The 15,324-nt window shown below is 38.8% G+C and overlaps 1 protein-coding gene across 3 annotated transcripts in view; it reads right to left on the reverse strand.

The window, feature by feature from the left end:
• drp2 (dystrophin related protein 2) overlaps nucleotides 1–15,324 on the reverse strand; it is a 466,042-nt gene that overhangs the window by 17,193 nt on the left and 433,525 nt on the right. For all 3 annotated transcript variants that reach the window (XM_039766030.1, XM_039766031.1, XM_039766029.1), the window contains exons 18-21: nucleotides 9,014–9,079; nucleotides 5,981–6,139; nucleotides 5,655–5,892; nucleotides 5,281–5,398 (exon numbers count right to left, since the gene is read on the reverse strand). In XM_039766030.1, coding sequence (XP_039621964.1) covers nucleotides 5,281–5,398; nucleotides 5,655–5,892; nucleotides 5,981–6,139; nucleotides 9,014–9,079 — 581 coding nt within the window. The remainder of the gene's footprint in view (nucleotides 1–5,280; nucleotides 5,399–5,654; nucleotides 5,893–5,980; nucleotides 6,140–9,013; nucleotides 9,080–15,324) is intronic.

The following is a 15,324-nucleotide window of genomic DNA, read 5'->3' on the forward strand; positions in this document are numbered from 1 at the left end:
CAAAAGGCTCTTCCCAAATACCCAACGGTGGTTATAACACAGCTCAACAACAATAAACACTACCAGTTTCCTGATGTGGTGTGGAATTAGGTGATTGAGTGTGCTCCCTCTGAACACTTATCTAATCTATATAAACTCACACAAACAGGCTGGCATGAAACAGACCAAACTTCTGGACAGGATCAGTAATCCGAGATAATAAACTGGTAATCCAAATGTGTGAAGCAGTATTTTAACAGACAGAAAAAAAATCACAATCCTTCAACATCTTGCCAGTTCCTATTTTAAAGGCATGCTGGCTTGATCTTCTTCACAGCAGCCCCTGCACCCTCTGAAGCTGTCCAATACTGTTATACCACCAGGACTTCTGGGAAATGTAACACAAATCCAAATAGCAGTGTTACAAAATATTCAGATCAGTGCACGTCCAAGAGTTTCATTGAAAGGTTCACAGCACTAATCCATCCATCCATTTTCCGACCCACTATATCCTAACACAGGGTCACGAGGGTCTGCTGGAGCCAATCCCAGCCAACACAGGGTGCAAGGCAGGAACAAATCCTGGGCAGGGCACCAGCCCACCACAGGGCACACACACGCTAGGAACAATTTAGGATCGCCAATGCACCCAATCTGCATGTCTTTGGACTGTGGGAGGAAACCAGAGTACCCGGAGGAAACCCACGCAGACACGGGGAGAACATGCAAACTCCATGTAGGGAGGACCTGAGAAGCGAACCCGGGTCTCCTTACTGTGAGGCAGCAGTGCTACCACTGTGCCACCATGCCGCCCCTCAGCACTAATGCTCATCAAATTGTATGTACTACCTTCTGTACAATGGGTTCCAGAGCATTTTTAACAAGCATGACTAAGATTTTCTTGAGAGCAGAAAACATAATAATGGAAACTGCATTTGCCAGCACTCAAGAAGCAACATATTCCTCTGTAGCAGGACATTTCCAGCGAACAGCAAAGCCTAAACATTTGTAGAATGCTGTAAGGTACTTCTGTACAACTTGACCACCTATGAGGGCAGACACAGCTGCAAGCCCATCATTAAATTTGCTGATGACACCACCATTACAGGCCTGATCACCAACAGTGAGGAAATGACTTATAGAGAAGAGGTCTATCTGCTGATTCTAACAATCTGATTGTTAATGTCAGCATAACCGATGAGCTGGCCATCTGCATTGGATGGGGCTGTAGACAGGATGACCAGCTTTACATTTCTTGGAGTGACAGTCACTTATTAACTGAACTGGGCACAACACATTTCACATCTTGTCATCTGAGGACAGCTTTCATTTCTCTATCTGTTCTCGCAAACTTCAACAAGTGCACAATGGAGTCCATCCTCACTGGCCACATCATATCCTTATATGGCTCCTGCTTGGCTCAAGATCTTAAAACACTGCAGAAGTTAGTGAAGGTGCCACAGAAATTTACTGGTATCCAGCTGCCTTCCAGGGCTGGGACAAGGGTGAGGCAAACGAGGCACTTGCCTCGGATGAACAATGAAAAAGGGTGCCAAATTGATGAAAAATGAAAATTAATAAATTGCAAAATAACAAAAAGAAAAAGCCAAATGCATGTTGTAATGTTCGTCGAATACCTTAAGCAATCTGATGATTTGCATCGGACGCTCTCGCTCAATACACTTGTTTCCTTGTATGACAACTTAGATGGAGATATGAAAAACTATATGGGATTCCATCTGATTTAAAATTTTTAACAGGTGAAAAATAAAAGTGGATGGATGCAAAAAAATTTTAAAAAGTAGCTTGTGATTTATTTCTTAAATAACCAAAACGATATAAATTCTGTAGAATTCTAGTCAGAAATAATCAGTTTCAAAAATCAGGCAATGACGTTAATTCCAGACCTTAAAGCAGCTACAAGTTTAGATCTTTTAAAAACGATTCATGAATATAGTTTAGTTCAGTCCTATCCAAATTTAGAAGTTGCACTGAGAATATTCCCAACACTACCTCTTACTGTAGCTTCTGGTAAAAAAAGCTTTAGTAAACTAAAAATTATCAAAACATATTTAAGAATGTCACTTGCTCAGGAAAAATTGTCAAATATGGCAATTTTATGAATCGAACACAAATTGACAAAACACATTAATTTTGATAAAATAATTGATGAATTTGCTTCACTAAAAGCAAGAAAAGTAAAAGTTTAAAAAAAGATTTTATATTGGCCATATATTTAATTATGTATTCATTGTAATTATATTACATTTTGTTTTGTCTAAAGTATTATTGATATTATTTTGTCTCTATTATTAAATTAAATTACTTTTGTTAAGGTTGGTGTGATTTTATTTTTAATATGTGCAATTTTATGTTCCTATTACTATTGTACTATTACTGCGTTCTGTGATTTTTTATTTAATAATTAATACATTTATTTTGTTCTCAAAATCATTTATTTATTTATTTTTATTTAATACTTATTAGTAATCTGTGGTGGATTGGCACCCTGCCCAGGATTGGTTCCTGCCTTGTGCCCTGTGTTGGCTGGGATTGGCTCCAGCAGACCCCCGTGACCCTGTATTCGGATTCAGCGGGTTAGGAAATGGATGGATGGACTTATTAGTAATAAAAAACTATATACATAGGGGCGCAAATTTATCCTCCGGCCTCAGGTGAAAATACCTCTAGGCCCGGCTCTGCTGTCTTCTATTCATGATATATATAATAGTTGCTGCCTTAAAAAAGGAAACAGAATAAATAAAAACCTCAGCCATCCTGCACAGCCATTTTTCTCATTCCTACCCTCTGGCAGATGGTAGAGCGCTATTAGCACTCACAGCAGCAGATTCAGGGATAGTTTCTACCCACAAATATTGTAATATAGCAAACAGTGAGTATACAGTATATACATGGTATTTGTGAGTATATATTTTTTATCGATATATTTATATATATATAGGGTGGTCCAGATCTAATTATACAATTTTCATTACGCTATAACTTATTAAGTTTATTACATAGAAAATCACCCAAAAAATCCCAAACCATCGAGAAGTGTGCGAACTGATGACATGAAGAATCGTCTTCGCGCTGAACTGGAATTGTCCCTGCATAAATCAAAGTCATCCAGACGATCTGGATCTGCATAATTAGATCTGGACCACCCTGTATACAGTATAAATATATATACTGTATATACAGTATGTGTGTTTGTTGCATTCTATGTACTTTTTTTGTGTATGTATGTCTTTTGTTGTTATTATTTTAGTGTCAACTGCCCTGATGAGAAACACAAGTAAGAATTTAATTGTACTGAGTACATATGACAATAGGGCGGCACATTGGCACAGTGGTAGTGCTGCTGCCTCACAGTAAGGAGACCAAGATTCGCATCCCAGGTGCTCCCTGCATGGAGTCTGCATGTTCTCCCTGTGTCTGCATTGGTTTCTTTCCACAGTCCAAGGACTTGTAGGTTAGGTATATTGGCAGTCCTGGTGTGTGTGTGTTTGCCCTGCAATAGACCGCCGTCCTGTCCAGGGTTTGTTCCTGCCTTGTGCCCTAGGCTAGCTGGGACAGGCTCTAGCAGACCTGTTCAGGACTAAGCGGGATAGACAATGACTGACTGACATATGACATATATCCTGTAAGAACTGTTCTCCACCTTCTGACTCCAGCTCTTCGAATCGAGTGAGGTGGGCCCTTTTATATGGCACCCAGAAGCGCTCCAGGTGCTACCTGACGATCATCCGACATTACTTCCTGGTGTGGCAAAAGTGCTGCATGGACACCCAGAAGCACTCCAGGTGCACTCGGATCTTCTTCTGGCAGCACTTCCGAGTGTGGCGAAGTGCTGCATTCCAGGGCTCCGAAAACTGACTAGGCACCCCCCTGGTGGTGGTCACAGGCCCCAGCAGGGTGAGCTTCCAAGCTCCAATCTTGTGGCCCCGATACAAACCAGGGGGGCTGCCCTCTGGTGTCCCGGGGGAGGTATTGTCCCTCTCGCGGTCCTTCCATCTTCAAGTCGTCCTGGCTGGGTCAGCCACAGTACATAATAATAATTTTATGGTACACTGTACAATAATAAGTTTATCCATATTTTTAAAGTAAAAAATATCAAAATATATATTTATTTCTTGCCTTTTAGGTGATTTGACCCATGCACAATAGCCAGTTTCAGAGGTGTCTAACTTTGCAAGACTGAGCAAAGAGCAAGAGACAAACCTGTACTGGGAACCAATTCTGATTTATTCCTTCATGCCAGTCCAAAGCAGCATTGGCAACCAATGTAAAAGATAACTCCTAAGGAGTGAGAAGAATAGTACTGTGCACAGACGGTGACCAGGGTGGGACCCCTGTGCTGCCCATCAATTTGACTCCAATGAATCTTTTAAAGGAAGTTTTACATTTTACAAGCTAAGAACTTGATACACATTTACACAACCATTAAAACTATTGCATATTTGTAAAAAATATAAATGAATTTCAATTTGGTGAGCAGCATTGAATTTATAAAAAAAAATTACAGTATTTCTACCCTGTACCTGTTAGAAGTTGCTTAAAACTTTTGACTTTTATTTACTTTGTGCTCATCACCTCTGCTTTGCAAAAGTACACAATGTCTTTGAAAATACACTAAATGCAATTTTTTAAAAGTGATCAGCATAAATAACCTGCACTTAAAAATAAACATTGAACTGGATTAATTTTAAGTGAATATTTACTAAACATTATTTCTTTATTCTTCATATTAGAGAACTGAATGCATTTTATGCACAGGTGTCTAAAAATAATATCCACTTTTGGTCATTTGTAGTGAATCACTAAGTGAAGTAGATGGAAAATGACTTTATTCATCATTCATATCTGCTTTTCTGCCTTCCATTGTGAAGATGTCTACCACTTTGCGGTTTTTTCTAACTCATCGGGGCTCTCCTAGTTGTCTATTCTCTGTGCTATGCTTCAGATAGCTAAACCACTTTCAATTAAGCAATCCATAATTCAAATGTTAAACTTTACCACATTGTGGTAGAGACTGCTTTATTCTGCATAGTAGAACATTATGTTGGGGGTTTGGATTATTCTTTATATTGAATTAAAAGAAGTATATTATGAATCATGCCGGACAGTGGCAAGTAAAAGTTTCACTGTACTCTGTACACATGATGATTGTGATCTTATAAGCCTAAAGATTGCACTCAGGAGCATTAGCTCAGTTTTGAGTCCAAAGTGCAAAGGCACCAGCACTTCTTGCACGGCCTCATAACTGGCTAAGGCCTCTCGTGTCGTCTTCCAGCTCACCTGCAGGTTCTGTTTCTGGGGTCTCCCTGGAGGGCTCCTCCCGTTGGCTGCCTGCAGACTGCTGCGGCGACGATACTGAAGAAGCAGCTGACTCATTAGCTTCCGACTCTTCTTTGGGCTGTAAAGAAAATCAGATGTACATTTTCACTTTCTCTTGCGTTCCCGCTGATTAAATGCTTGATGAAGTTATAATTGAATCCAAATAAGGCCAGTTGCCCCTGCACTCACTTGGTGAACTGCATTAAATTAAAATTTCCCCTTGGCTAGAAAATAAAAAGAATCTTTTCCTCTGCCTCATTTAGAGTGCTTAATAAAACAAGTGCACTGTGAAGCTGTGCTATTATTTCACTTTTGTCGTCTAGGCTCCGTCTTACCTGTAGCAACAGTTCTCTGAGCCGTTGCAACTGTGACTCCAGCTGCTTGTTGTGGTCCTCCAAAATCTGCATTCGCGTCTCTAACCGGCTCTTGTGCTGCCTCAAAATGCGGGCCTCAGCCAACAGCTCATCATCATGTCGCCCAAGCGGAGACCCAGGAGTGCCTTCGGTCAGCTGAGGAGAGGCTGCTGCCTCTTCATGTTGCCACTTTAACCGCCTGTATTCCCCTTGTAGTATCCTACAATGACAGGGAGGGAAAAAAAACTATAAGACTGAAAGCTGAAGTAGCTAGAGCACATTATGTGGTCAAATGTATTTATTATTACCTGTTTTCATTCTCCAGACGGGCTAAGATTCGCTCCAGTTCATCCTTATCTTCACAGTTCAAATTGCTTAAAATGTGTCCACTTCCAAACTGCTGACCTGTGGGAGAGTCCTGCTCCAGAGTGGGACTGGAATGACGCAAAAGATACTGGTCCTCATCCCTGTTGAAAAATCATCCCAAGTATAGAGTTACAAGCTAGTACTACGGTGAATAAATTAAAACTGCACATCACATTTTGGGTTCTGTATTGAGTTTAGATTACTGTTACTTATACTGTAAGAATGGATATATGAACTTGTATTGTCTTATGACAGGCTTTTATGGTTGCAATTTGTGGGTTTTATGTAGAGCTATTTTGAAAGCTGAGGACGTGATCGTTACCAGAACACAACAGGGAGGATTATGAGAGATTTGAAAAGCATGGGAATCTAAGCATCAACTGGAGGAGGCCATTCCAGTAGTTACTCATACTTAAAATACCTGACAGAACCTCCGTATGTTATAAGGCATATTAGGAGTCTTTGTTCTTCTCTAAAATCACTATTGAATGCCTAAATTACATGATATATATATCGTAAATATATAAAGGAAATGCAGTTTCAGAAAATGAGATCTATACTGAATATACTGTACAGTGTAGAGTAGGAAGGATTAGTTTTTTTGATATCTCCAGCGCCTTCAGCACCATCTAGCCATGCCTATTAAGGGGTAAGATTAAAGATCTGCAGGCGGATGAGCCTAACAGACTGCAGTTTGTGAGACTCAAGGATTATGTCTCTGATATGGATGTGAGCAACACTGGAGCACCACAAGGAACAGTCCTGTCCCCATTTCTATTCACTTTGTACACCTCAGACTATAACACCATCATGTCACTGGCAGAAACTCACAGATGATTCTGCACTTATAGGATGTTATCAATAAGGGGCGTGAGCAAGAGTATAGGAGTCGGGTGGAGAAGTTTGATTCTTGGTGCAGAAAGAGAATTGTCTCCATGTTAACATCAGCAAAACCAAGGAACTGGTTATTGACTTTCACCACACCAAAGAGTCTCTATGTCTGGTCACTATTCAAAGAGTGGATGTAGAGGTGGTTCACTCCTACATGTACTTGGGGGTCCACATCAATGACAGGTTGGACTGGTCTTGTAACACAGAGGAAATAAAGGACAGAGCAGGCTCTCTATTCTTAGCAGACTGCATTGCATCAATGTGAGTACTGACTTTCTTCATACCTTCTACAACTTTGTGATGGCCAGTGCGATTTTCTAAGCTGTGGTGTGCTGGGCCAGCAACATCTCTTCAAGAGAGGCCCACTTATTTAACAAGCTAATTAAAAAGGCAGACTCGGTTTTGGGACACATTCTGGACCCTCTGATGGTAGCAGCAAAGGACATAATTAAAACAAAACTGAGTGCCATTATGAACAATGCTGCACATTTACTAACACTGAGTACTTTCAGCCTTTTACTATTATTGTTCAGCAGAAGCATAATGCATCACTGGGACTGCCAAGTTTGTTTTTAACTATTTTGATGTATATTTGAGGTTTGTTGATTGTCTTTGTGATATACAGTATAATAATATCACTTATTTATTTTTTATTTAATGAGCTTCTATAAAAAGCCATGTTTCCCACTGAGGATAAATAAAGCTTTATCTATCTATCTATCTATCTATCTATCTATCTATCTATCTATCTATCTATCTATCTATCTATCTATCTATCTATCTATCTTTTGATGAAAGTTGTGAAACGTACTATGTAAAAGCTTCAGACATTTCTAGCTCTTATTAAGCACAGTACTTTCTGTCATAATGTGACAACAGAGCTGACCAAACATTAATGACTTTGCATATCACATATGCTCTTTCTATAGGGTGGTCAAGATCTAATTATGCAATTTTCATTACACTATAACTTATTAAGTTTATTACATAGAAAATCACCCTAAAAATCCCGGACCATCGAGAAGTGTGTGAACTGACGATGTGAAGAATCGTCTTTGCGCCGAACTGGAATCGTCCCCGCATAAATCAAAGTCATCCAGACGATCTGGATCTGCATAATTAGATCTGGACCACCCTGTATATTGATAAGCGTGGCAGGATAGCAGAGCAGTGAGCTAAAGGTTTAACTGATGTGCTCAGCATAACACTTCTTCCTAATCCTGGGCCTGTAAGCAAACTTTAGTTCTTTGTGTCCTGTTTTTTATATACAGTATATAATATATGTACACACTAATCAAGGTGTACTTTATTGACATTTTTATATTCTACCTATTCACAAAAAAAATGTAAAAAAAAAAAACTTTTTTGGTTCCCCTTTTATGATGTTGCATATTCTGTTAGGCCTGATAATATTTCCTATTTCATTCTGTTTGCTCATAATAAATAAAGTTTTGTGTTTTAAATGCGGGCGAGCCATTAATAAATGGTGGACTACCTTTTTTCAGCCTGCTTCTCATCCTTTCTACTCTCTGCAATTCCTTGAGTGGCACAGGAGGTAGTCCAATTCAGAATATTTGATTGCTTGCTCCTCTTCTCTTGCAGTGAACTCTTATTTACATTTACGTTTGAAATCTCACCCTTTTATGGTTAGTTCAGTGTCAGCAATTTGGCGTGCCTGTTTCCTAAGTCATGTTAACTTGAACACTTGGACCTGTGAGGGCAGATGTGCTTCTTCTTGTGCATTCATGTGAGAACAGCGTGAGGTATTTGGGTCTAAGTGCACATGAGGTTTCAACTCAGCCCTCTTTAGAAAAGGCAGAAAAGAATGATAAGCCATCTGGGGACTGTCAATCCGATCTGCAATTTCTTTGGGGAAATATGAGTCAGCTTTCTGTAGCTTCAGTGATCATCAGATTAGTGTCACTACATTTGCTGGTAGTGAGCAGAACCCCCTGATCTCCTGATCCTACAGGCGGCCTGTGCCAGTGCATATCTAAAGCTGCTGCATTGCACCCTGCCACCGCACTGACCTTGCATTCTGAGCCATTATTCATACTGGGTATTTCTACTTTCTTTGAACTCACAAGCTTTCATCAGGCGACAGGCTGTCAGTGAAGAAGGAGCAGTTCTGATTTTCCATTTCAGCAAGCCTGTAGTGACAGAAAATAGATGGTTCCACATATTATTTTATTGCTTAGTTCTTTTTTCTCTAAATCTTTGATACAATCTGATATTCAGTGCCTCACAATTTTGCCTTACAGCCAATGTTCATTTTGTCCTTTTTTTTTACAAAGATTTCTCACATCCACATCTATATATTCAGTTTGCAACCAATAAAAATAAAAACAGGATACTTTTGCTGCTTCCTCAAATTATACATATTCACATCAGTTTTGTCTGCTGAATGCCAAGATGATATCCATGCTTTTATATAAACAGCTACATTTTTTTGAACTCTCTGTTTGCATTACACTGGGCACTGGTCCTCATTTCACTTGGCATCGGCCATACAGAATGGGCAGTTTAGCCTTTGAGAAGCTGCACTAAAATGTCTTAGGGTTTGACAGAAGAAGACCATCCACCCACACAGAGTTGCTGAACCCACGTAGTCCATACATTCCATCCCTCCAATTATTTAATGACCTGTTAAGTCCAATTCAGTAATAGAGGGAGCTACAGCCCTTTTTTTTTTTACATATATACACGATAGACGTAGAACATAAGAAATATGATTATTGAAGAGGAGTCCATTCATTCCATCAAATTTGATTGTTTAGCTAATAGCTATGTTGTCCCAATATCTCATCCAGATTTTGAAGGCAATGTGAAAATTCTAGTTTTAGTATCCTTCATAATGGCAGCACTGAGCCTCCTTTCTCTGCCGGGTGGCTTACCTTGTGTTATTCCCCTCCCTGCTTTCAATAAAGTCAGTTTCGGACTCCTTGTGTGCTTGCTGCCCTGCTCTTCTCCACTGGAGAGTCTGCTCTCACTGGAGCTGCTGTTTGCCGATGATCATCTACTACTGTATACCACGTTTACACTGCACATTCATAATTGAGCTTCATAGCCATGCGGTAGAAGGCAGAGAAGAATTTCTTTTAAGTTCTTCAGTAAATGTCTCCGAGTTTTTTAAGACATATCTTGACACTGATAAGATGCAGTGTTACTTTTGGTAACTGTGACAGATGGAGATTTATTGTTGTTAATTTACTGGCTAGATCTTTTCAAGCTGTGGTAAATGACAAGCAAGCTAAAAGGTGACAATATCTGGAGAAGAAACCATTTTGTGAAAATAAAAGTCATTCTTTTAATTTATTAATTACTTTATGCATGTAAAGATGGGCAGTATTGAAACAAAGTGTATAATACACAAACACATTCCCAAAAACAGTCAGCTATGATACTAAAAATCCTTATGCGCTTTTCTGTGCATTTCTGCTTTCTTTACATTGAGATCTAATTGAAGGGACCAAAAGTAAAGGCGAGCAAGTGGGTCATCACACGTTTACACACCACAGCACAATGTGAATTCACACGAGACATCTTGTACTTGCTTATTTTAATACTGATATCTCAGCTTCCTCAACAAGTGCTCCTGCTCATTGGCTTTTCAAAATAAAGATATTAGATTACCGAAGGGATTTTAACAAAAACACGGTGGTTCATCTCCATTCTCAAAATGCTGAAAAATGAAATGGAAAGTGAACATTGTATAGGAATACAAATGAATTTCACAGAATGGAACTAAAATAACATTGGCCCATTTTTAAAAAAAATGTTTTCTCAATTTCTAGGTTAAGAGCCACATAGAGCAATGGAGCAACCTGTATATTGCACAATTCCAGAATGTGCAATGCAGCACATGGAAGTTATCATGGTGGCATGTGGTGCCCCAACTTCACTGTGATCACTAAATGTATACATGGTATGGTATATACTGTACCTTCAGGATGAACCATCCATTTATAAAACTTATTCAATTACTATAACTGAATTGAACTGGGGGTACCAACAAGGGATTTGTATTCTCTACAGATTGGTATCAGCAAGAGTGAAAGGGAAGATCTACAGGATGGTAGTGAGACCAGCTATGTTATATGGGTTGGAGACAGTGGCATTGACCAGAAAGCAGGAGACAGAGCTGGAGGTGGCACTGTTAAAGATGCTAAGATTTGCACTGGGTGTGACGAGGATGGATAGGATTAGAAATGAGTATATTAGAGGGTCAGCTCAAGTTGGATGGATGGTTGGATGACAAAGTCAGAGAGGCGAGATTGCATTGGTTTGGACATGTGCAGAGGAGAGATGCTGAGTATATTGGGAGAAGGATGCTAAGGATAGAGCTGCCAGGGAAGAGGAAAAGAGGAAGGTCTAAGCGAAGGTTTGTGGATGTGGTGAGAGAGGACATGCAGGTGATGGGTGTAACAGGGCAAGATGCAGAGGACAGAAAGATATGGAAGAAGATGATCCACTGTGGCGACCCCTAATGGGAGCAGCCGACAGAAGAAGAAGATAAAATTTAAATTATTTATTAGTCCAAGGCAATATAAAATTGACACCATACTTTTAGGGGAAGTTGTATAGACTGTAAATTTGAGTATAAATTCAGAAAACTTATCTTTTAGGGATGCACAAAGATAAGTAAACAACCCAATAAGGAAGCACTACTGTGAAGCCAGCAAGTACAGAAGTGATTTTTTTTTTCTGATTCTGCTTTAAGCCTTGTTTCATATCAATTTAGCATCAGAACTCCATTTATAAGTATTGTTTAGCTCAGGCAGGGGCAAACTCAGAGCCTCTCTCGTTTTTCAGTAATAATACAACCATTTGTTCAAGAGGACTTTGAATTTTTCTTCTTTTTGTAAATTTCCAAGTAGGCTAAAATTACACTGCTGTATGGCAATTGCATATGTTCTGTTCTATTTTCAGACGTCTCTGCTCCCTCATTTCTTAGAGATCACAATTTAACCATGAAAGGTGTATCATTTACTCTGTCACCAGTGGAAGAAAGTGATTATCAGACAGAAATGAGGCATTTATTCGTCAAATTTGTAATCAATGTTTCAGGACACTTAAAGAACATAGACATCTAAAAGAATCATTAAAACATGTCTTTGAGCTTTTCTTGTGGAGAATGATTTTTTAAAACATGTCTTTGATTAATCATATTTATAAACTTTAAAGATTTTTTTCTTGTAATATCCCACTTGTACGTGATATAAGTCAAATATTAATCATAAGAAAAATGCAAATGTGCACACAATTCCCCAGTCTCATATGGAAAGGTAAAATATTCACTCAGGAGCTCTTCAGACTTCACACAGACAGCTGTTACACCTACATTTCAGAAACATGGCACAAATACGTCAAGCCCGGACTATTTCTGTTCAGTGGTACAGATTAATGGGTGAGATGTACTGCATAGCATCGAGACCATCGATATACAGTTTGACAGAAAAAGCAGTTGTACCCAGAGGCAGTTGTTCAGTTTGCATGAAAACTGACAAAGAGAAAACATGAGACATGGTTAAGGAATTATTTCAAAAGAAGGAGAAAATGATTTATTGAGCTCAGCACAGCACTACCCATAGGGGAGGTCCTCAGTGGCTTGTGGAGAATGTACAGTATGTACTGTGGCATGAAAACATGCCGGTGCTGCGTGGTATCTTGTGGCACATCCAGTCAAGCATCGTGTCTCCTTCATAACGTCCAAGGCTACAGAAGGTGAGCGACTAGAAGAACAATTCAAACTTAACTTAAACGAGTAATTAAATAAGAGTACATGAATTATGAGGTTTTATAGTTAATAGTATAGAACTTGGAAACTTGTTAAGGGTAAATTTGGTACAAAAATTGGGAAGTTTTTATTCTCCCAGAGAACCACAGACACTTGGAATAAGCTACCAAGTAGCATGGTAGACAGTAGGACTTTAGGGACTTTCAAAGCTCGACTTGATAAGTGGATAAGACTGGCGAGCTTTGTTGAGCTGAATGGCCCATTCTCACCTAGATTGTTCTAATATTCTACACATCTATCTAATGCTAGTAAAATCACACAGCTTATCAAAGCCAATTAGTGAAATTAAGACATCACAAGATAAACATCACATTAAGAGAGTCATTAAGTACCAAGGGCAAAATACTGTTAAATTCTTTCTTCTTACTGTTACTATGATCCAAGCTGCAAAAATTGGCAAAATAATGACAGATTAAAAATAAAAAGTTAGTTTACAAGTAGCATAAAAGTGTTTAAATATTGTGTCATCCCAGCCACCCCAACTACATCTAACTGTACAAGAAAGCTGACTTATTGGTTTTGACTCTTTGATCCTTTACACCTTTCTAATCTATATTCAAGTGTTCTTTGTAAAATACTGAATCATTTTTTCCCTTTTCATTCATCACTTACTTTATTTTATATTATTTTCTTATTCCTTGGAGCAACACTGTCAAACTGGGAAAAATCTACACTATTTAATAATAATCTCTTGCCATCTCCTTAGAATGATATATGTGTTTACAGTATAGTATCTATATATTATATATGTACTGTAAAATATTATAATAATTAACATATAATTAATATTGTTTATTAATTTTGTTCATTTTGATTATACAGTATAATATAATATACAGATCCAGCATATTAGCTATATATTATACAAGTATATTATTACAATAATTAACAATAATAGTTTACTAATTTTATTCATTTTAATAATATAATATATAGATACAGCATATTATCTATTTTCATTAATTATAGGTGGTTTAATGACCTCTTGGGCACAGCCATCATTAGTGTATCTGTTTGCGGAGAGAGTGTCGACCATGTCGAGAGGTTTACTTACCTTGGCAGTGACATTCATGTCTCTGGTGTCTCTTCCTATGAAGTCAGTAGATGGATTAGGAGAGCTTTGGGTCATGAGATCACTGGAAAGGGGTGTGTGACGCTCCGGATATCTATGTAAAAGGACGAAGGTCCAAGTCTTTAGAGTCCTGGTCCTTCCTGTCTTGCTATATGGTTGCGAGACATGGACGCTATCCAGTGACCTGAGATAAAAACTGGACTCCTTTGGTACTGTGTCTCTCCGGAAAATCCTTGGGTACTGTTGGTTTGACTTTGTGTCGAATGAGCGGTTGTTCATGGAGTCCCGAATGAGGCACATTACCTGCATTGTGAGGGAGCGTCAGTTATGGCACTACGGCCATGTGGTGCGTTTCCCCGAGGGTGATCTGGCTCGTAAGATCCTCATTGTTGGGGACCCGAGTGGCTGGACCAGGCCAAGGGGTCACCCACGTAACACCTGGCTGCGGCAGATAGAGGGTCATTTCCAGAGGGTGGGACTGGGGGATTGCCAACTAGTATCCCGAGTTGTTTCGTCGTGCAGTGGGTGCGGCAATGCGCTGTACCAGTGCATGCTACCCAACTTGACTTGACTTGACTTGTCTAGGTGACATTCTGAGTTATTTAAATTTTTATGGTATAGTCCGGACAGTTCTACAAGTCGTGAACTTGTGTTTGTAAGACATTGGAGGAATATTTTGGTTTAATTATTATGTAATATTAATTCAGCATCATTCTGGGGTGAGTCAATGTAAACAAATATTTTAATAAAAATGTCTGTTAAAAAAAAAATAAAACCTAAATGGCTGTGGTCTTGAAATGGGCCAGCCAATATTCTCCAATCACTTGGCATTCCCAGCTTTCCTTAGGGGATATTTGTTTTGGATTTGCCGTGGTGCTAACTGGATCTACTTGAGATTTTCTATGCTACTAGTGTTGTAAATTCTTTTTGTTGACCTGACATTTTTAGTCATCTTTATGTGGCATCGGAGTAGTCAACTAGAAAAGAAAGGGTTGGAGTGACTATAAGAAGAAAGAATTTAGTGTTTTTTGTTCATGGACTTTAATGACTCTCTCGATGTGATGTTCAACTTGTGATCTATTAGTTTCACTACTCGGTCTTAATAAATTCTTTTCTTTTCTTAATAACTAGATTAATGTATCCTACGGATTGTTTAAAACTTCCTAATTTATGCACTTTTCTTTAAATATATAGATTTAATTTAGGCTTACATTTAGATATTAAATTGCCTTTGCATTTAAAACTTCATTCTTACAGCAATTTATTTCTTTAAAATAGACAGATTTAAAAAAAAAAGCTTTAAAATAGAAACCTTTGCTACAGAAACTGTGGGACATGCTGCATTTGGCATCCATTAGTCCTACATATGTTCTGTTATAGACAATGAAGTATATTACCTTTACAGTCTCAGAAGAATGCAGTTATGTCTTACAGTCTCCCTCTGGAACTGGGGACTCGGTCCATGAAAGGTTACAGTATAACAGGCAACAGAAGGAGGAAGTAACTGCAGTCCAAGGCAGCCCATA

This window comes from Polypterus senegalus, chromosome 10 (genome assembly GCF_016835505.1).
Source record: "Polypterus senegalus isolate Bchr_013 chromosome 10, ASM1683550v1, whole genome shotgun sequence".
Taxonomy (NCBI): Eukaryota; Metazoa; Chordata; class Cladistia; order Polypteriformes; family Polypteridae; genus Polypterus; species Polypterus senegalus.